The 22,528-nt window shown below is 48.9% G+C and overlaps 1 protein-coding gene across 1 annotated transcript in view; it reads right to left on the bottom strand.

Annotated features, from left to right (window-relative positions):
• LOC132381250 (nectin-4-like) overlaps positions 1-22,528 on the bottom strand; it is a 62,008-nt gene that overhangs the window by 26,283 nt on the left and 13,197 nt on the right. Inside the window, exons 2-3 of the mRNA XM_059950630.1 lie at positions 3,452-3,796; positions 2,321-2,620 (exon numbers count right to left, since the gene is read on the bottom strand). Of these exons, the coding sequence (XP_059806613.1) occupies positions 2,321-2,620; positions 3,452-3,796 (645 nt within the window). The remainder of the gene's footprint in view (positions 1-2,320; positions 2,621-3,451; positions 3,797-22,528) is intronic.

Genomic DNA, 22,528 nt, shown 5'->3' with positions numbered 1-22,528 from the left:
CACTGTCCCATCACACACTCCCAGGGAACGGGTCAAACACAAAGTGAAACTCCCTCTACATTGTCCTATCACACAGTCCCATGCAACGGGTCAGCTACAGTGTGATGTTCCCTCTACACTGTCCCATCACACATTCCCAGTGCATGAGTCAGTTAGTCTGACCTCAGTGGTTGGGAAGATGTTGGAGTCAATTGTTAAGGATGAGGTTATGGAGTCCTTGGTGACACAGGACAAGATAGGACAAAGTCAGCATGGTTTCCTTAAGGGCAAATCTTGCCTGACAAACCTGTTGGAATTCTTTGAGGAGATTACAAGTAGGATAGATAAAGGGGATGTAGTGGATGTTGTATATTTGGACTTTCATAAGGCTGCTTACCAAGTTGAGAGTCCATGGCATTACAGGAAAGTTACTGGCATTGTTAAAGTATTAGCTGCTTCGTAGGAGACAGAGAGTGAGAATAAAAGTGTCCTTTTCTGGTTGGCTGCCAGTGACTGGAGGTGTTCCATAGGGGTCAGTGTTGGGATCACTTCTTTCTATACTGTATATCAATTGTAACACACTGTAAGGTTTCACTGCTAGGGCTAATGCAATGGCTTCTATATAATGTTCCACTGTTAAGGTAATGGTTTACTCTGTAGCAGCAATGTTTGGGTTATGACTAGAGATAACAGGACTTTGGCATGCAGAGGCTATCCAATGGGAGAAATGTTGGTTCTTTCTTGTGTGTCTGGGAGTCTGGTTGTTGCGGTCTTTTGTTGAGGAGTGATGGAGAGAGAGGACGCGAATAGAGACAGTCGGAAGACCACTGGACGGAATGGACTAGGAGCGAGGGTCCGAAGGTCGGCAATGCTCGGAGGAGGTCGACGGTTGATGAATAATCGTATCAGTGAGCTCCAATGTCCACTTGTGCCTTTTTTCCTTAAAATGGGTCCTTTTTCTTTACTAACCCTTTATTCAGATTAAGATTTATAAAGTTCAGTTATTTAATTGCATATGGTGTGCTCTCTGATATTTTACGGTGTGGATTTGTAACTGGGCAACACCTCACGCAGCATCCACACAAATGAGATTTCTCAGTTGGGCGGGGCCAGAAGTTGTTTTCCCCGAGACAAACACATGCTGGCCGAGCCTGAGGGCTACATAATGATTTAGATGATGGAATCGATGGCTTTGTTGCAGAAGCTTGCAGATGATATGAAGATTGGTGGAGGGCCAAGTAATGTTGAGGAAACAGATAGGCTGCAGAAGGATTTATATAGATTCAGAGAATGGGCAAGAAAGTGGCAAATGAAATACAATGTTGGAAAATGCACAATAATGCACTTTGGTACTAAAATAACTGTACAGACTATTTTCCAAACAGGAAGAAAATCCAAAAATCTGAGATGCAAAGGGGCTTAGGAGTCCTTGTGCAGAACACCTCAAAGGTTAACTTGCAGGTTGAGTCAGTAGTGAGGAGGGCAAATGCAATGTTTGCATTCATTTCAAAAGGTCTAGAATACAAGAACAGGGATGTGATGCTGAGGCTTTATAAAGCACTGTTGAAGCTTCCTCTACACTGCCCCATCACACACTCCCAGGGTATGGGTCAGACACAGAGAGAAACTCCCTCTACACTGTCCCATCACACACTCTCAGGGAACGGGTTAAACATAGAGTGAAACTCCCTCTACACTGTCCCATCACACACTCCCAGGGTAAGAGTCAGACACAGAGAGAAGCTCCCCCTAAACTGCCCCATCACACACTCCCAGGGTATGAGTCAGACACAGAGAGAAGCTCCCTCTACACTGCCCCATCACACACTCCCAGTGTACGGGTCAGACACAGAGAGAAACTCCCTCTACACTGTCCCATCACACACTCCCAGGGAATGGGTTAAACACAGAGTGAAGCTCCCTCTACACTGTCCCATCACACACTTCGAGGGTATGGGTCAGACACAGAGAGAAACTCCCTCTACACTGTCCCATCACACACTCCCAGGACACGAGTCAGACACAGAGAGAAGCTCCCTCTACACTGCCCCATCACACACTCCCAGGGTATGGGTCAGACACAGAGAGAAACTCCCTCTACACTGTCCCATCACACACTCCCAGGGAATGGGTTAAACATAGAGTGAAACTCCCTCTGCACTGTCCCATCACACTCCCAGGGCATGAGTTAGACAAAGAGTGAAACTCCCTTTACACTGTCCCATCACACACCCCCAGGGTCAGGCACAGAGAGAGGCTCGCTCCCTACACTGTCCCATCACACTCCCCCAGGACACAGGTCAGACCGAGCGAGGCTCGCTCCCTACACTCTGGTACTTACAGAAGACGTTGAGGGTGTAGCGGATGCGGATGGGCTCAGACAAGGTGAAGTGATTGACGACACACACCAGATCCTTCCCCTTCAGCCCACGCTCGGGCCGAATGAAGTATTGCGCGCTGGCTGTCACCGTGCCGTTTTCATTCACCACCTTGGTCATTTCCTGCTCCCCCACCACTGGGGATTCCCACTGCACCTCGGGTCCCGGCTCACTCCCCATGGCCAGACAGGACGCTGCCAGCGCACGGCGCTCCCCCTCCAGCAGGGTACGTGGTCCCTGTACCACCCACACCTGAGGAGGAACTGTCGATGGTGACAAGAAGGGGGGGATGGGAGATGGGTAGTAGGAGAAAGAGGAGACAGCCAGGAGGATGAGGGAGTGGAGGATAGGGGAAGAGGAAGAGGAGATTGAGGAAGAGGAAAGGAGGATAGGGAAGAGGGAGTGGAGGATGGGGAAGAGGGAGAGGACAGTGGGGGACAGATGGGGACAGGAAGATGGAATGGAGGGGGTGGAGTCCGGGTAGGGAAGAATGGGTGGGTGGGGGAGGGGAGTGAAAGATGAACAGGATATTCCATTGTAATATGTTAATTCCCTGTCACTACTGTGCTGTCTTCTACCTCCAACCTACTCCCCTCTCCCATCCTTCTCCTTTCCTCTTCCACAGTCCTGCTTCCCTCATCTTCGCTCACTCAACTTCCTACTTCCTCTTCCATCCCATTCACTCACTTCCCCAATGTCCCTCTCCTCACTCCTCTTCCCTCCCTCCCCTCTCCCTTCCTCCTCCCTCCCCTCTCCCTTCCCCCTCCCTCTCTTCCCCTTCCCCTTATCCCTCCCACTCCCCTCCCTCTTACCCCTCCCTTCCCCTTCCCCCTTCCCACCCTTCCCCATCCTCCTCCCATTCGCGCTCCTCTCCTTCCCCTCCCCCTTCACCCCTATCTTTCACTCCCCTCTCCTTTTCCTCTCACCCCTTTCCTCTTCCTCCCTCCCCTTGTCTCCTCCCCTCCACCTTCCTCCCTCCTCCCTCTCACTTTACCATCTTCAACACCTCTACTCCCTCCCCCATCCTCCCCTCTCCCCTCACTGCCTCCTCTTTCCTGCTGTCACTCCCCATCCTCCCCGACCCTGATACCTACCCAGGACGGTGAGCGAGGTGTCTCCCTCGAAGCTGCCGGCGGGGAAGCTGAACACCTTGCAGCGGAAGAGACCAGCGTCGGTGAGCATCACGTCCTGGATGAGGAGTGAGGCGTCGGGCTGAACGTCTGCCTGGACAAAGCGTGCCCGTGCCCCATAGAATGGGTGTGTGCTGGAGCCGTGATCGATGCTGCGAACTGCCACTGTCTGCGGGCCCAGTTCAGTCAGCTTGTCCCAGGTTACCTGCGTGAGCTGGCCCGAGCCCGTGAACATGCAGCGCAGCCGCACGCTGCCTCCGAGGGTGGCCTGGGTTTGGGCGTCCATCTGCAGCTCCAGCCCACAGAGTCCTGGGGGGAGTGAGAGTAAAGGGTAAAGAGAGGGAGGCAGAAGAACGGGACAGGGCAAAGAGAGGGAGGCAGAGGAACGGGACAGGGTAAAGAGAGGGAGGCAGAGGAACGGGACAGGGCAAAGAGAGGCAGAGGAACGGGACAGGGTAAAGAGAGGGAGGCAGAGGAACGGGACAGGGTAAAGAGAGGGAGGCAGAAGAACGGGACAGGGCAAAGAGAGGGAGGCAGAGGAACGGGACAGGGCAAAGAGAGGGAGGCAGAGGAACGGGACAGGGCAAAGAGAGGGAGGCAGAGGTACGGGACAGGGCAAAGAGAGGGAGGCAGAGGAATGGGACAGGGCAAAGAGAAGCAGAGGAGCAGGACAGGGCAAAGAGAGGGAGGCAGAGGAACGGGACAGGGCAAAGAGAGGCAGAGGAACGGGACAGGGCAAAGAGAGGGAGGCAGAGGAATGGGACAGAGTAAAGAGAGGGAGGCAGAGGAACGGGACAGGGTAAGAGAGGCAGAGGAATGGGACAGGGCAAAGAGAGGCAGACGAATGGGACAGAGGGAGGCAGAAGAACGGGACAGGGCAAAGAGAGGCAGAGGAATGGGACAGGGCAAAGAGAGGCAGAGGAATGGGACAGGGCAAAGAGAGGCAGACGAATGGGACAGAGGGAGGCAGAAGAACGGGACAGGGCAAAGAGAGGCAGAGGAATGGGACAGGGCAAAGAGAGGCAGAGGAATGGGACAGGGTAAAGAGAGGGAGGCAGAGGAACGGGACAGGGTAAAGAGGGAGGCAGAGGAATGGGACAGGGCAAAGAGATGGAGAGAAAGAGAACGTGAGGGAGAACATGGTAGGCATGGGGGGGAGAGGGATCGGGAAAGAGCGGGAAAGGTTGTGAGAGGGGGGAGAGGATCAGTGAAGGGAGGGGAAAGATGTCAGATGGATTGGATGGAGCACGACAGGATGAATGGGGGTAAAAAGAGAATGAAGGATTGTAAAGGGGGAGTTTAAAGCAGAGGTGGGGAAGGGGTAGAGGTGAATGTCAGGATGTGGAGTAGTGAGCGTGGCAGAGATGCAGGTGAATTTGGGAAGAAGATAGGGATGGGGTGAGAGTGAGGAGCAAGGAGGAACATGAGTAATTGATGTGACCTGTTTGTTGCTTTTTAAATTAGCTTCATTGCTATTGTTACATAACTTTCATCAGGTTGTTAAATTAAAACAATGCTGTCCGGAAGAGCCAAGCCCAATCCCAGAAAGTCGCGATTCCAGGTCGGGGCATGGGAGTTCCACAGTCAATCCCTGTGTCCTCTGGAAGGAATCTGTATATCATCCCAGTGGAATGCATGGGCATTCTCCCAGTGCTCCAGTTTCCTCCCACGGTACAAAATGTACTGGTTAGTAAGTTAATTGGTCATTGTAAATTGAGGGGTTGCTGGGCGGGGTGTTGTAACTCAATAAATACCCATGGATACCGCGCACTTGTTCTCCAGGGGCACGTGACATGTATATAACCATGGAGTAAGAGCAGACCCATGAATGACCATCTAGGCCAGGCCCCCCAACCAGGAAACTGAGTTTTTCAAGGAGGTGAAGAAGGTGATTAATGAAGGTAGAGCTATGGAGGGTGCCTACGTGGATTTTAGTGAGGCTTTTGACAAGGTCTCTCCTGTTGGTTCATCCAGAAGTTTCATGGAACTTGGACTAAGAATTGGCTTGCACACAGAAGACAGAAGGTCAATAGGGTTTATTCTGGCTGGAGGTTGGTGACTAGTGCTACTCGGGCCTCTGTTATCCGTGATGTACAATATATAAATGACCCAGATGAAAATGTAGATAGTAGGGTTAATAAATCTGTGGATTAGCCAACGATTGGTGTTATTCTGGATAGTGTAGAAGATTGATCAAGTATACAGTGGGACAGTGCACAGTTAACAGCAATATCTTTAAGTGTTGATGTACAGAGGGACCTTGAGATCCAAGTCCTTAGTCCCCTGAAGTGGATGGGTGGGGCAAGTGGTAGGTGCCTGGAATCTGCTGATGGTTGTGATGGAGGTAAATCTGATAAGTCTCTGATAGGCACACAGACGTGCAAAGAATGGAGAGAGTTAAACAGGTAGAAGCGATGCTTAAGCCAGGAGTTTAATTGTCTTACCACAACGTTGTGGGCCAACAACTCTGTTCCAGTACTGTCCTGTTCTATCTCCTATCTTCTGTGCTACCAGATCCCCCAACCAACTGACCCACCTCAACAACTAGATGGCTGAAGATCGCGAGTGTGAGGCTGAAGCGCAGCCAGGACTTGAGGAGCAGCTCCTCCAGATACACAAATACAGACGGCAATCTCTTACACTCCATATAAACATGGTATACCATCCTGTCCCTGCCGCAGAAATGGCGGACAGCTGGGGAGTCCATAACCCAACCTGAGAATCTGTTATATTGTACTGCCCTGTGCAAAACTTTCCACTCCAGGTCCCCAATGGCCAGAGGTTGGACTCCAGTAGCACTCGTATTAGAATGATGGGATGGGGATGGGGATGGGTGAAAGGAACAGAACACATGGGAAACATGTCTGTGACACAATGGGGGGGTGAGGGATAGAGTGTATGGGAAACATGTCTGTGACACAATGGGGGGGAGGGACAGAGTGTATGGGAAACACGTCTGTGACACAATGGGGGGTGAGGGATAGAGTGTATGGGAAACACGTCTGTGACACGATGGGGGGGAGAGAGAGAGTGTATGGGAAACACGTCTGTGACACAGTGAGGGGGAGGGATAGAGTGTATGGGAAACACGTCTGTGACACAATGGGGGGAGGGATAGTGTATGGGAAACACGTCTGTGACACGATGGGGGGGAGAGAGAGAGTGTATGGGAAACACGTCTGTGACACAGTGAGGGGGAGGGATAGAGTGTATGGGAAACACGTCTGTGACACAATGGAGGGAGGGATAGAGTGTATGGGAAACACGTCTGTGACACGATGGGGAGGAGGGATAGAGTGTATGGGAAACACGTCTGTGACACAGTGGGGGGTGCGGGATAGAGTGTATGGGAAACATGTCTGTGACACAATGCGGGGGAGGGATAAAGTGTAAGGGAAACACATCTGTGACACAATGGGGGGAGGGATAGAGTGTATAGGAAACACGTCTGTGACACAGTGGGGGGAGGGATAGAGTGTATAGGAAACACGTCTGTGACACGATGGGGGGGAGGGATAGAGTGTATGGGAAACACGTCTGTTACACAATGGGGGAGGGATAGAGTGTATGGGAAACACGTCTGTGACACGATGGGGGGGAGGGATAGAGTGTATGGGAAACACGTCTGTTACACAATGGGGGAGGGATAGAGTGTATGGGAAACACGTCTGTGACACGATGGGGGAGGGATAGAGTGTATGGGAAACATGTCTGTGACACAATGGGGGGAGGGATAGAGTGTATGGGAAACATGTCTGTGACACGATGGGGGGAGGGATAGAGTGTATGGGAAACACGTCTGTGACACGATGGGGGGAGGGATAGAGTGTATGGGAAACACGTCTGTGACACGATGGGGGGAGGGATAGAGTGTATGGGAAACAAGTCTGTGACACAATGGGGGGAGGGATAGAGTGTGTGGGAAACACGTCTGTGACACAATGGGGGGGAGAGATAGAGTGTATGGGAAAAACATCTGTGACACAATGGGGGGGAGGGATAGAGTGTATGGGAAACATGTCTGTGACACAATGGGGGGAGGGATAGAGTGTATGGGAAAAACATCTATGACACAATGGGGGGGAGGGATAGAGTGTATGGGAAACATGTCTGTGACACAATGGGGGGAGGGATAGAGTGTATGGGAAAAACATCTATGACACAATGGGGGGGAGGGATAGAGTGTATGGGAAACACGTCCGTGACACGATGGGGGGGAGGGATAGAGTGTATGGGAAACATGTCTGTGACACAATGGGGGGAGGGATAGAGTGTATGGGAAAAACATCTATGACACAATGGGGGGGAGGGATAGAGTGTATGGGAAACACGTCTGTGACACGATGGGGGGGAGGGATAGAGTGTATGGGAAACAGGTCTGTGACACGATTGGGGGGTGGGATAGAGTGTACAGGAAACACGTCTGTGACAAAATGGGGGGAGGGATAGAGTGTATGGGAAACACGTCCGTGACACAATGGGGGGAGGGATAGAGTGTATGGGAAACACGTCTGTGACACGATTGGGGGGAGGGATAGAGTGTACGGGAAACACGTCTGTGACACAATGGGGGGAGGGATAGAGTGTATGAGAAACACGTCCGTGACCTGATGTCGGGGTGAGGGATAGAGTGTATGGAGAACATGTCTGTGACATGATGTGGGGGTGAGGGATACACTGTGTGGGAAACACGTCTGTGCACAATGGGGGGGAGGGATAGAATGTGTGGGAAACACGTCTGTGACACAGTGAGGGGGAGGGATAGAGTGTATGGGAAACATGTCTGTGACACAATGTGGGGGAGGGATAGAGTGTATGGGAAACATGTCTGTGACTCAGTGGGGTGAGGGATAGAGTGTATGGGAAACACGTCTGTGACACAATGTGGGGAGGGATAGAGTGTATGGGAAACACGTCTGTGACACAATGGAGGGAGGGATAGAGTGTATGGGAAACACGTCTGTGACACGATGGGGGGGAGGGTTAGAGTGTATGGGAAACACGTCTGTGACACAATGGGGGGGAGAGATAGAGTGTGTGGGAAACACGTCTGTGACACGGTGGTGAGGGATAGTGTGTACGGGAAACACGTCTGTGACACGATGGGGAGGAGGGATAGAGTGTATGGGAAACACGTCTGTGACACGATGGGGGGGAGGGATAGAGTGTATGGGAAACACGTCTGTGACACAATGGGGGGGAGAGATAGAGTGTGTGGGAAACACGTCTGTGACACGGTGGTGAGGGATAGTGTGTACGGGAAACACGTCTGTGACACGATGGGGGGAAGGGATAGAGTGTATGGGAAACATGTCTGTGACACGATGGGGGGGAGGGATAGAGTGTATAGGAAACACGTCTGTGACACAATGGGGGGGAGAGATAGAGTGTGTGGGAAACACGTCTGTGACACGGTGGTGAGGGATAGTGTGTACGGGAAACACGTCTGTGACACGATGGGGAGGAGGGATAGAGTGTATGGGAAACACGTCTGTGACACGATGGGGGGGAGGGATAGAGTGTATGGGAAACATGTCTGTGACACGATGGGGAGGAGGGATAGAGTGTATGGGAAACACGTCTGTGACACAATGGGGGGAGGGATAGAGTGTATGGGAAACACGTCTGTGACACAATGGGGGGAGGGATAGAGTGTATGGGAAACACGTCTGTGACACAATGGGGGTTGAGGGATAGAGTGTATTGGAAACGTCTGTGACATGATTGGGGGGAGGGATAGAGTGTACGGGAAACACGTCTGTGACACAATGGGGGGGAGGGATAGAGTGTATGGGAAACACGTCCGTGACATGATGTCGGGGTGAGGGATAGAGTGTATTGGAAACGTCTGTGACACGATTGGGGGGAGGGATAGAGTGTATGGGGAACATGTCTGTGACATGATGTGGGGGTGAGGGATACAGTGTGTGGGAAACACGTCTGAGCACAATGGGGGGGAGGGATAGAGTGTACGGGAAACATGTCTGTGACATGATGTGGGGGTGAGGGATACACTGTGTGGGAAACACGTCTGTGCACAATGGGGGGGAGGGATAGAATGTGTGGGAAACACGTCTGTGACACGATGAGGGGAGGAGGGATTGAGTGTATGGAAAACACGTCTGTGACACAATGGGGGTGACGGATAGAGTGGATGGGAAACACGTCTGTGACACAGTGAGGGGGAGGGATAGAGTGTACGGGAAACACGTCTTTGACACAATGGGGGGGAGGGATAGAGTGTACGGGAAACACGTCTGTGACACGATGGGGAGGAGGGATAGAGTGTAGGGGAAACACGTCTGTGACACAATGGGGGGAGGGATAGAGTGTATGGGAAACACGTCTGTGACACAATGGGGGGGGAGGGATAGAGTTTATGGGAAACATGTCTGTGACACAATGTGGGTTGAGGGATAGAGTGTATGGGAAACATGTCTGTGACACAATGGGGGGAGGGATAGAGTGTATTGGAAACGTCTGTGACACAATGGAGGGTGAGGGATGGAGTGTACGGGAAACACGTCTGTGATACAATGGAGGGAGGGATAGAGTGTACGGGAAACACGTCTGTGACACAATGGAGGGTGAGGGATAGAGTGTACGGGAAACACGTCTGTGACACAATGGGGGGTGAGGGATAGAGTGTATGGGAAACACGTCTGCGACGTGATGTGGGGGGTGAGGGATTGAGTATATGGGAAACACGTCTGTGACACAATGGGGGGTGAGGGATAGCACGTATGGGAAACACGTCTGTGACACAATGGGGGGGAGGGATAGAGTGTATGGGAAACACGTCTGTGACACAATGGGGGGAGGGATAGAGTGTATGGAAACCACATCTGTGACACGATGTGGTGGTGAGGGATAGAGTGTATGGGAAACACGTCTGTGACACGATTGGGGGGAGGGATAGAGTGTATGGGAAACACGTCTGTGACACGATGAGGGGGAGGGATAGCGTGTATGGGAAACACGTCTGTGACACGATGGGGGGGAGGGATAGAGTGTACGGGAAACACATCTGTGACACGATGGAGGGGAGGGATAGAGTGTACGGGAAACACATCTGTGACACGATGGGGGGGTGAGGGATAGTGTGTATGAGAAACACGTCTGTGACACAATGGGGGGTGAGGGATAGAGTGTATGAGAAACACGTCTGTGACACAATGGAGGGGGAGGGATAGAGTGTATGGGAAATGTCTGTGACACGATGTGGTGGGGGGAGCATGAGGAACACTTTTATGCAGCATGAACTTGTGCACTTTTTCAGGAACATCCTCTACCAGGAGGGGAGGACGTTCCGAACATCATGGTGGGTCTGTGGCATCCCTGTCAGAAGACATGAGACCATTTGCACGGAGCACTGCACACCTCCTCTATGTGAGTCTCACTGAGGAAACAAGGCCAGGGAACTGGCAGGATGGAGCCTGAAGCCATTGCCTGGTTTGGGCACCGGTCAGGACATCACAGAATGATTCCTTACTGGGGTGAACTGCTGAACATGAACCAATTATTTTGTGGTACCAGTTTGTCACTTTGGACATTCCCTCTGTCTTTGTTACCATAGCGCAGAGGAAGTTGGTGAACCTCAACAGGAAACACTGGGTCTCTGGGCAGTCAGTCGCTGGTGTTTGTAGATACCCTCCTCAGGACCATGCAGAGATACCTGTACACCAAGCACCATCTGAGATGGTGTGCACTGGTGATGTACTTTTTCCCAGTAGTCCTCTGCCTTCAGGGGGTCACCTGGCTCCTGGCTGTGTCCCGTGTTTTACTGGGATGTACTCAGGTTGTCAGACCTGGTCCCCCCAGTCAGAGTGCTCCCCTACTGCTGTGGGCAATGTACTGGCTGGGGGTACAGCTAAGACAAGGGAACTGGAATTGGGAATTGATTTATTGACTGAAGTACAGTTTTGCAATCTGCAAAATCTTTAAATTTTGATTGAAGATTTAGATTGAAGAACAAATCTTCATAATGCATTGAGGTAAAACAACAACAGAAACAGAACAGAGTGTAAAAGGTTCAGAGGAAGTGCAGTGCAGGTCAACAATAAGGTACATGTTTGTAACGAGGTAATTAAGAGACCAGTGGAGCAGGACCTCACAGGCGAGAGTTACTCATCATGCCTGGAACTGAAGCCTCCAGCCATTCTCTCATGAGAGGAATGATAAACAAGGGTGATTCCGGCTATGCTACCCCTCCTACAGGGACCTTGAGTGAAAGGGAAGCAATCCACACTGTCTGAAAAACATCTTCCCGCCAACTAGGCAACTAAAGAACTCTGACACAATCAGCTAGGAATTTCCGGAGGTGAGTCATAGCTTTGAGCAGGAGAACAGGGAAAAAATCAGAGAACACCTTAACACCTCACGCCCTGATCACACTGCAGAGATAGGACAAACACAGGAACCGGAGAAACAGGTTCCACCAGTGCTGAAGCTGCAGCAAACAGAATGACGAGACCGTGTCGAGAGAGTTTCACTCTGTCTAAGTTGTGCCCTTTTTATGTACAAAATATCTTTATTACAAATTCAGTACTATATATACAAACCAGTGACTAACACAATTACTAACTACAAATACACAATACATATTAAACTAAAATGTTTCCATCTCTGTCAATGATGGCAATAACACCCCCCCACCCCCAACCCACGGAGCCCAATGGTCCCAGAACGCCTCCATGGTCGCTGTGGACAGCGCATGTTCCTTCTTGATATTTACCCCGCCATGAACATATCCCCTAAACATTGCTAGCAAGTCAGCCTGGCAAATCCTCCCACCAGATAGCTGTGCCCTGGGAGCATGTGATGGGACAGTACAGAGGGGGTTTCACTCTGTGTCTGACCTGTGTACCGGGTCTGTGTAGACAGAACAAAACCTTAGATTGCATTATGGAAAAAAGATTCAGACTCTCTACCCTATCCATGCCTCTTATAATTTTATACAATTCTCCCAGGTCAAACCTCATCCTCTTTCACTCCAGGGAACAGACCCAGCCTGACCAAGCTCTCTCTGTAGCTAAAGTTTTCAAATCCAGGCTCCTTCCTGGTGAATCTCCTCTCCATCCTCTTCAGTGCAACCACACCTATATCAGAATAAACATCACTAATCCCTGTCCTGGTACATGTTGACGTCTCACCCACACCTCTATGTCCTCGGTACACCATGGTACATCCTTTCCAGATGTGATTGTTGCTATCCAGATGCAACCCGGCTTGGTACGAAAACTGCTCTGCCCATGACCTCAAGAAACTGCAGAGAGTTGTGGATACAGCTCAGCCCGTCACAGAAACCATGGACTTGGTCTACACCTCTCTCTGCCCGGTTCAGCAGTCAGAGTGATCAATGAGCCCCCTCTCGGGCACCAGATATAAAAGCCTGAAAACGTGTCCCACTAGGCTCAAGGACAGTTTCTACCCAGCTCTATAATGGTTCTCTAGTACGATAAAATGAACTCTTGACCTCACAGTCTTCCTTGTCATGCCCATGAAGCTCATGGTTTACCTGCACTTTCTTCTCTAACCGTAACACTTTATTCACAGTTTTCCCTTGTACTGATGAGCTGAAATGGCAAGCAAAACAAAGTTTGTCACTGTGCCTCAGTACATCCTATAATAATAAAACAACTTATCAGTTTTATTGCAGCAATCAGACCACATCTTTCTCTGTGCAATTTAATCAGTGCTTTGTGAGTTGCAGCAAACTTTTATCATCTTTTAATTTTTATCATCTGTTCCCTGAACTCTGAAGGCAGGCACGCCATACACGTTTTTCAGCACCACTTCCAGGGAACTATGGTCTATCCATTCATCGACATTCCTTAGCACTCACGGTTCCCAATCTTTGTTATGCCATGGACCAATACCATTAAGTAAGAGTCTGTGAGCCCAGGTTGGGAACCCCTGCTTGGTGCCCACCATTTACTGTGTCTGTCCTACCTCTACAAAATGTATCAACTCACACTTGTTAGGATTAAATTCTATTTGCCAAAGCTCCACCAAAATTTCCATCTGAAGTGTATCTTGCTGTCACTGTTCCCGCTAAGCTATGTGCATGCATGGCCACACAGTAACTGAAATGCTCCTGTGCATGTAGCCTTTATTGCTGCACAGGTAAACTAATGTTCATATAATTTAGAAATTATGCTAATATAATCTATGTTATAATTGTGTAATACCATGTAATTAATTATATTAATGAATATAATCAATACATTTTCTGAATAATAAATGTACCACAATCTTTACTTTGCAACATTTTAGAGCTTCAGCACACTTATTGTCAGTGCTTCATGTTACCACACTGTAACAATAAACACAGAATGGAAGTCGGGAGCTCATTGTTAAAACTGCAGGCCCACTGAATGCCGGCGCCATCTGGTCAAAACATTTTACTTTTGCCATTGCGCCTGTCAGTTATTTTGACTTCCTGACATTGTTTACTTGTGTTGTGAGTTGTAGTTTGCGTTTGGCTGATGTGCATATTACAAAAAAGCATTTAAAGCGCAGCGCAGTTTTCAGGCTGTGTAAAAATTTCCTGCTCAGAGCAATGGTTGGTCCGTGTATTCTTAGACAATGTTCCTCACTATCTACAACACTATCAACTTTTGTGTCATCCACAAACCTACCAATCATGCCTCCTACATTCATGTTCAAATTGTTCATCCATATCACAAATAGCAATGGTCCCAGCATCGAACCCCCAGCTACGTCATTGATCAGAGATCTCCCTTCCGTGACCTAATCACTGGACAACTGACAATGACCAATTAACCTACCTGGTACATCTTTGGACTGTGGGAGGCAACTGGAGAAAACCCACTTGTTCCATGGGGAGGACATACTGACACTCCTTACAGACAGTGCTGGAATTGAACTCCGAACTCTGGAACAGCCTCATGCTAACCATTACATTACCATCGCTCCCCTACTCAAGGAAAAGGACTGTGAGCATCCACCTTATCTCTGGTCTTTATGAATTTAGAATTTGGTTTGTCTCTGATTCTGCCACCTCCTCTGGCAGTGAGATTGAGATATCTCAAAAAAATATAAAAAAAATTATTCTCACATCCTCTTTAAAATTGTAGCAAATGTACTTTTGAAAGTATCCTGACTGGTTGCAACATGGTCTGGGGCAGCAATTGGAAATTGCAGGAACATCGGAAGCTGCAGAGAGTAATGGACTCAGTCCAATACACCACAGTGTATGTCCCTCTCCCCATCATCAATAGTACCAACAGGATGTTCTGCCTCCAACATGAGGCCATAAGGACAAGGAAGCAGAATTAGGCTATTCATCCCATCATGTCTGCTCCACCGTTTCATCATGACTGATCCATTTCCCTCTCAATCCCAATTTCCTGCCTTCTCCCCGTAACCTTCCACAGCCTGACTATTCAAGAACCTATCAACCTCCACCTTTAATGTACCCACTGACCTGGCCTTCACAGCCGCCCGTGGCTACGAATTCCACAGGTTCACATCTGAGAATGCACTGGCTAAAGAAATTCCTCCTCATCTCTAATCCCCACCAGTTGGGCTGTACTACTTTCTCACAGCTACCATCGGACAGGGGTACAGAAGCCTGAAGTCCCACATCACTAGGTTAAAGAACAGCTACTTCCTTTCATCTACTGGTTCCTGAAGAAAGCTGAACCATCCTGATCACTACAGTTCAGCAACACTCTCACCACTTTCATTAGTTGCATTAAAATGGACTATTTTTTGTTCTGCTTGTGCTCCCTTGTGAAAAATGTGTACTGTATAATCTGTGTTTATCAGTGAATGCTGCTCGTATGACCCAATGAACTGGGTAACTAAGTTTTCACTACAACTGTGCACATGTGGACTTGTGCTTGACTTCGGCTTTGATGTTTTGACACCCTCCCTGATCGTTGGGAAAGAGTGTCTACGTGATCACTGCCCCTCATAACTTGTAGCATTCGTGCCTTCATAGCTTGAGAGATTGCTTATATGACTTGGAATGCTGTGTTGGCTATTTTACAAAACACTGGTTAGGTTCACAGAAATTCAAGTGTGTTCTAACAGCGTACTGCCCTGGTCACCACACTGTAGGAAGGATGTGGTTGCCTTGGAAAGGATCAGAGAAGAACCCCTTCATTACACTGTGAGGGGGTGCATTTGTAAACAGTCCATATGCCCATTTTTATTATGCATGGCTGAGTGAGTGCAAAACAGTCCTTATTCCCATTTTCCTTAACAGGATGTAACATCATATGATCATCCATTAATTTATTTGCTTTATCTCCACACTGAACTTCAGTGAGAGTCCATCTCTCAAAGCTATGGGCAGTAATTTGTGAGTTCTGTGAGGGCAAGTTTCCGTACCTGCAACAGCCAAAACATGGGTAGTGGGATGGAGCATCACTCGTACATCTCCATCAGGTTCACCCCCATCAGCCTCTTCACTCCAGGGAAAACACGCCAGGCCTGCCTGATCACTCCCCTTAACTAAAGTCTTCCAATCCAGGCTCCTCCCCTGGAGAATCTCCCTCCATGGCCTTGCTCGAGTACAGTAACCAGAAACATAGACAGTGATCCAGCAACCCAACTGGTTCTGCACACGGTGATCCGTGTGACCGAACTGGATCTGCGCACGGTGATCCGTACGATCGAACCGGATCCACGCACGGTGATCCGTGTGACCGAACCAGATCCACGCACGGTGATCCGTACGATCGAACCGGATCTGCATACGGTGATCCGTATGATAGAACCGGATCTGCGCACGGTGATCCGTACGATACAACCGGATCTGCGCACGGTGATCCGTGTGACCGAACCGGATCTGCGCACGGTGATCCGTGTGACCGAACCGGATCTGCGAACAGTGATCCGTACGATAGAACCGGATCTGCGCACGGTGATCCGTACGATAGAACTGGATCCGCGCATGGTGATCCGTGTGACCAAACCGGATCTGCGCACGGTGATCTGTACAATCAAACCGGATCTGCACATGGTGATCCATACGATAGAACCGGATTTGCGCACGGTGATCCATGTGACCGAACCGGATCAGCGCACGGTGATCTGTGTGACCAAACCGGATCCGCGCACGGTGATCCGTACGACTGAACCGGATCCGCGCACAGTGATCCGTGTGACCGAACCGGATCCGCGCACGGTGATCCGTGTGACCAAACCAGATCTGCGCACGGTGATCCATATGACTGAACTGGAAATTCGTGTGACGGTCTGAACTCCTGAACCATTTTTCTCTACAGCAGCTATGCAGTGCTGAGACTCTTACGTTCCAAGCCACAGCCTGTGAAGACAAATTTGCTATATGCCTTCTTCATAACTGTCTGTCCCCATATCCAGGCTCTTTCTGTTCATCAACATTCCTTCTTGACATCCCAAAATACAGCATCTTGGAACCATAGAACTATAGAACGCTACAGCACAGTACAGGCCTTTCAGCCCTCCAGGTTGTGCCGACCCATATAATCCTTAAAAAAAAGTACTAAACCCACATTACCCCATAACCCTCCATTTTTCTTTCATCCATGTGCCTGTGCAAGAGGTTCTTAAATACCCCTAATGTTTTAGCCTCCACCACCATCCCTGGCAAGTCATTCCAGGCACTCACAACCCTCTGTAAAAAACTTACCCCTGATGTCTCCCCTAAACTTCCCTCCCTTAATTTGGGATGCCCTCTGGTGTTTGCTATTGGTGCCCTGGGAAACAGGTACTGACTATCCACCCTATTGATGCCTCTCATAATCTTGTAGACCTCTATCAAGTCCCCTCTCATTCTTCTATGCTCCAAACAGAAAAGTCCCAGCTCTGCTAACCTTGCTTCATATGACTTGTTCTCCAATCCAGGCAACATCCTGGTAAATCTCCTCTGCACCCTCTCCATAGCTTCCACATCCTTCCTATAATGAGGTGACCAGAATTGAACACAATACTCTAAGTGCGGTCTCACCAGAGATTTGTAGAGTTGCAACATGACCTCTCTACTCTTGAACTCAATCCCCCTGTTAATGAAGCCTAGCATCCCATAGGCCTTCTTAAACACCCTATCAACCTGCGCAGCAACCTTGAGGGATGTATGGATTTGAACCCCAAGGTCCCTTTGTTCATCCACACTCTTAAGTAACTGACCAGTAATCCTGTACTCAGTCTTCTGGTTTGTCCTTCCAAAATGCATCACCTCACATTTGTCCAGATTGAACTCCATATGCCATTTTTCTGCCCAACTCTGCAGCTTGTCTATATCCTCTTGTAACTTTCGACAACCTACAGCTCCATCCACAACTCCTCCAATCTCTGTGTCATCCACAAACTTACCCATCCTTCCGCCTCTATATCCAGGTCATTTATAAAAATCACAAATAGCAGGGGTCCCAGGACAGATCCATGCACACTCCACTAGTCACCAACCTCCAGGCAGAATACTTTCCTTCCACAACTACCCTCTTCTTTCTTCCTTTAAGCCAATTTTTTATCCAAACAGCCAAATTTCCACTTATCCCATGCCTCATGACTTTCTGGATGAGTCTCTCTTGAGGGACCTTGTCAAATGTTTTGCTAAAGTCCATGTAGACCACATCCACTGCCCTACCCTCATCAATTTCTTTTGTTACTTCTTCAAAAAAATCAGGCTAGTGAGGCACGATCTTCCCTTCACAAAGCCATGTTGACTATCCATGAGTAGACTGTACTTCTCCAAATGTTCGTAGATCCTATCCTTAAGAATCCTTTCCAGTAGTTTGCATACCACAGACGTAAGACTCACCAGTCTATAATTCCAAGGTTTCTCCCTATTACCTTTTTTAAACAAGGGAACTACATTTGCCATTCTCCAGTCCTCCGGCACTTCCCCTGCAGCCAAAGAGAATTCAAAGATCATAGCTAATTCTCCTGCGATCTCTTCTCTCAATTCCCACAACAACCTGTGGTGTATCATATCCATCCCTGGGGATTTATCAATCTTAATGTTTTTAAGAAGATCCAGCACTTCTTTCTCAATCTCCACAATGTCCAGCACACAGGCCAGCTCTACTTCGACCTCATCCTGATCAAGATCCTTTTCACTTGTGAATACTGAAGCAAAGTATTCACTTAGGACCTCCCCAACCTCCTCTGTCTCCAGGCATATGTTGCCCTCTTTATCCTTTAGCGGTCCCACCTTCATTCTCGTCACCCTCCTATTCTTCACATACACATAGAATGCCTTGGGGTTCTCCTTAATTCTACATGCCAAGGCCTTCTCATGCCCCCTTTGAGCTCTCCTAAGACCTTTCTTTAGCTCCTTCCTGGCTACCCTATATTTCTCATAAGTGCCTCCTACTTCCTGCTTCTTATACCTAACATATGCTTCCTTTTTCCTCTTGACGAGTTACCTCACATGTTTCATCAGCCACGGCTCCCTTTTCCTACTATTTTTCCTTGTCTCAGTGGGAAAAACCTATCCTGAACCCAGCTCAAATGGTCCCTAAACTTCTCCCACATTACTTCTGTGCTTTCCCCTTTGAACATCTGTTTCCAATTTACTCTCACTAGTTCCTGCCTCATCCCTCCAAAGTTAGCCCTTCCCCAGTTAAGCACTTTACCACTTCATTTGATTTTATCCCTTTCCATAGCTATGCTGAAGCTAAGGGAGTTGTGGTCACTCTCACCAAAATGCTCCCCCACCAAGAAGTCTGCCACCTGACCAGGTTCATTACCCAGAACTAGATCCAGTATGGCCTCTCCTCTTGTTGGCTGGTCCACATACTGTGTCAGGGATCCTTCTTGAACACACCTGACAAATTCAGCCCCATCTCTCCCCCTTGCACTCAGAAGGTGCCAGTCAATATGAGGGAAGTTGAAATCACCCATAACTACTACCCTGTATTTCCTGCTCCATTCTAAAATCTGCCTGCTTATCTGCTCCTCAGTGTCCCGAGGGCTATTTGGGGGCTTATAGACTACTCCCAGCACAGTGATTGATCCCTTCCTATTTCTGACTTCCACCCAGACTGATTCTGTGGACACTCCTTCTGCAGTGTCCTCCCTTTCTATAGCCGTGATACTATCCCTGACCAGCAATGCCACTCCCCCCCCCCCTTTTCTACCTCCCATCCTATTCCTTTTAAAACACCTGAACCCCGGGACCTGCGTCATCCAAACCTGCCCTTCCTCCAACCAAGTTTCAGTAACAGCCACAACATTGTAGTTCTACGTACTAATCCATGCTCTAAGTTCATCCTCCTTGTTCCTAATACTCCTAGCATTGAAATAGACACATTTCAACCCCTTTAACTGGCTACAATTATGTTCTGTCCCCTGCCTGTCCTTCCTCATCAACTCAGAACTCTTAGCATCATGCCCTTGTCCTTCTACCTTAATCCCTGAACTCACATTCTGATTCCTACCCCCTGCCAAACTAGTTTAAACCCTCCCCAAAAGCTCTATCAAACCTGCCCACCAGGATATTGGTCCCCCTGGGATTCAAGTGCAACCCATCCTTTTTGTACAGGTCACATCCGCCCCAAAAGAGGTCCCAATGATCTAGAAATCTGAATCCCTGCCCCCTGCTCCAATTCCTCAGCCACACATTTACCCTCCACCTCATTCTTTTCCTATTCTCACTGTTGTGTGGCACAGGCAGTAATCCCAAGGTCCTGCTTTTCAACTTCCTTCCTAACTCCCTGTGGTCTTCTTTCAGGACCTCTTCCCTTTTCCTACCTATGTCATTGGTACCGATATGTACCACAACCTCTGGCTGTTCTCCCTCTTACCACAGGATATCTTGGACACGATCAGAAACTTCCGGACCCTGGCACCTGGGAGGCAAACTACCATCTGCTTTATCCACTTTGGAAGCAGGAACAAGAGGGCAGAGTATTGTCTGAACGATGTAGAGTTAGGTAAGGGAGAAATGCAAAGAGACCTAGGAGTCCTAGTTCATCAGTCAATGAAGGTGAATGAGCAAGTGCAACAGGCAGTGAAGAGGGCAAATGGAATGTTGGCCTTTATTACAAGGGGAATTGAGTACAAGAGCAAGGATGTCCTTTTGCATTTGTACAGGGCCCTGGTGAGACCACATCTGGAATATTGTGTACAGTTTTGGTCTCCAGGTTTAAGGAAGGACATTCTGGCAATTGAGGAAGTGCAGCGTAGATTCACTAGGTTGATTCCTGGGATGGCAGGGCTGTCTTATGCAGAGAGATTGGAGAGATTGGGCTTGTACACACTGGAATTGAGGAGACTGAGAGGGGATCTGATTGAAACGTTTAAGATAATTAAAGGATTTGATAGGATTGAGGCAGGAAATATGTTCCAGATGTTGGGAGAGTCCAGTACCAGAGGGCATGGATTGAGAATAAGAGGTCAGTTATTTAAAACAGAGTTGAGAAAAAACTTCTTCTCCCAGAGAGTTGTGGAGGTGTGGAATGCACTGCCTCGGAAGACGGTGGAGGCCAATTCTCTGGATGCTTTCAAGAAGGAGCTAGATAGATATCTGAAGGATAGGGGAATCAAGGGATATGGGGACAAGGCAGGGACTGGGTATTGATAGTGAATAATCAGCCATGATCTCAGAATGGTGGTGCAGACTCGAGGGGCCGAATGGCCTACTTCTGCACCTATTGTCTATTGTCTATCCAAGTTTCTTTCCTGCATCCACAGAATCACCTGTCTGAACCCCTGACTATAGGTTCCTATCACTACTGCCTTAAGTCATTCCTACTCATGTGCATGCCCAAGTACCACTTAAATGTTGTAAATGTATCTGCCTCAACCACTTCCTCGGGCAGCCCATCCTATATACCAACCCGTCTCTAGCTGAAAAAGTTGCCACTCAGGTTCCAATTAAATCTGTACACTCTCATCTTAAAACTGTGCCCTTTGTTTCTTGATTTGCCAACCCTGGGAAAAAGGCTGTGTGCATTCACTCTATCTAAGCCCCTCGTGATTTTACACACCTCAATAAGGTCATCCCTCATTCTCCTATGCCTGCTGAATCAGTCTCTACCTGCTCAGCCTCTCCATAACTCAGTCCCCTGACACCTTGCAAAATTCTCATGAATCTCCTCTGTACACTTTCCAGTTTTCCTACACCACAATGACCAGCAATATTACAAATACTGCCTCACCATCATCTTGTAAAACTGCAACTTACCATCCCAACTTCTATACTGAGTGTGCTGGATGAAGCAGGTCAGTGTGCCAAAAACCTTCTTCACTGTCCTCTCTACCTGTGATGCCACTGGATCATTCCTCACATCCTGACCGTTCACAGTTTAAACCTCATCCTTGAATATCTTTGTAGAATACAATGCCAAATGAAACCTTCACAGAAGACGGAGGTGGGGACTGAGGCTGCGAGGAGATTCCACCCTCCTACACTCTCTCCTTCATTCCCTGAGTTCAGCCCAACTCACTCCTGTTTCCCAAGCTAGACCCATTTGCCTGCATTTGGCCGAGATCCCTCTAAGTGTCCTTATCTATCTTCCTGTCCAAACATCCTTTAAACATGTTCACCGAATCCATCTCTGTTACTTCCACATCCCATACACCCACCAGATTCCATGTAAAGCATTTGCCACTTTCAGTTTTTCCTTCTGCACCTCACTTCTGTAGTTCCAGACTGACTCACCTTAAGGGAGAAGATCCCAATCACAAAACTATTTATGGACAACCCAGCTTAGATCCAATAAACTTCTGGACCTTCTTCCATGCAGAACCTTATCAAATGTCAACTTCACACTGTGTCCAAGCCATGCCCAGGGAGTGTGTCATGGGACAGTGCAGAGGGAGCTTCACTCTGTGTCTGACCTGTAACCTGGGAGTGTGTGATGGGACAGTGTAGAGGGAGCTTCACTCTGTGTCTGACCCATGCCCTGGGAGTGTGTGATGGGACAGTGTCGAGGGAGCTTCACTCTGTGTCTGACCCGTACCCTGGGAGTGTGTGATGGGACAGTGTAGAGGGAGCTTCACTCTGTGTCTGACCCATACCCTGGGAGTGTGTGATGGGATAGTGTAGAGGGAGCTTCACTCTGTGTCTGACCTGTGCCC

This window comes from Hypanus sabinus, chromosome 25, assembly GCF_030144855.1.
Source record: "Hypanus sabinus isolate sHypSab1 chromosome 25, sHypSab1.hap1, whole genome shotgun sequence".
NCBI classification, from domain to species: Eukaryota; Metazoa; Chordata; class Chondrichthyes; order Myliobatiformes; family Dasyatidae; genus Hypanus; species Hypanus sabinus.
This window is presented reverse-complemented; position numbering and strand designations above follow the sequence as displayed.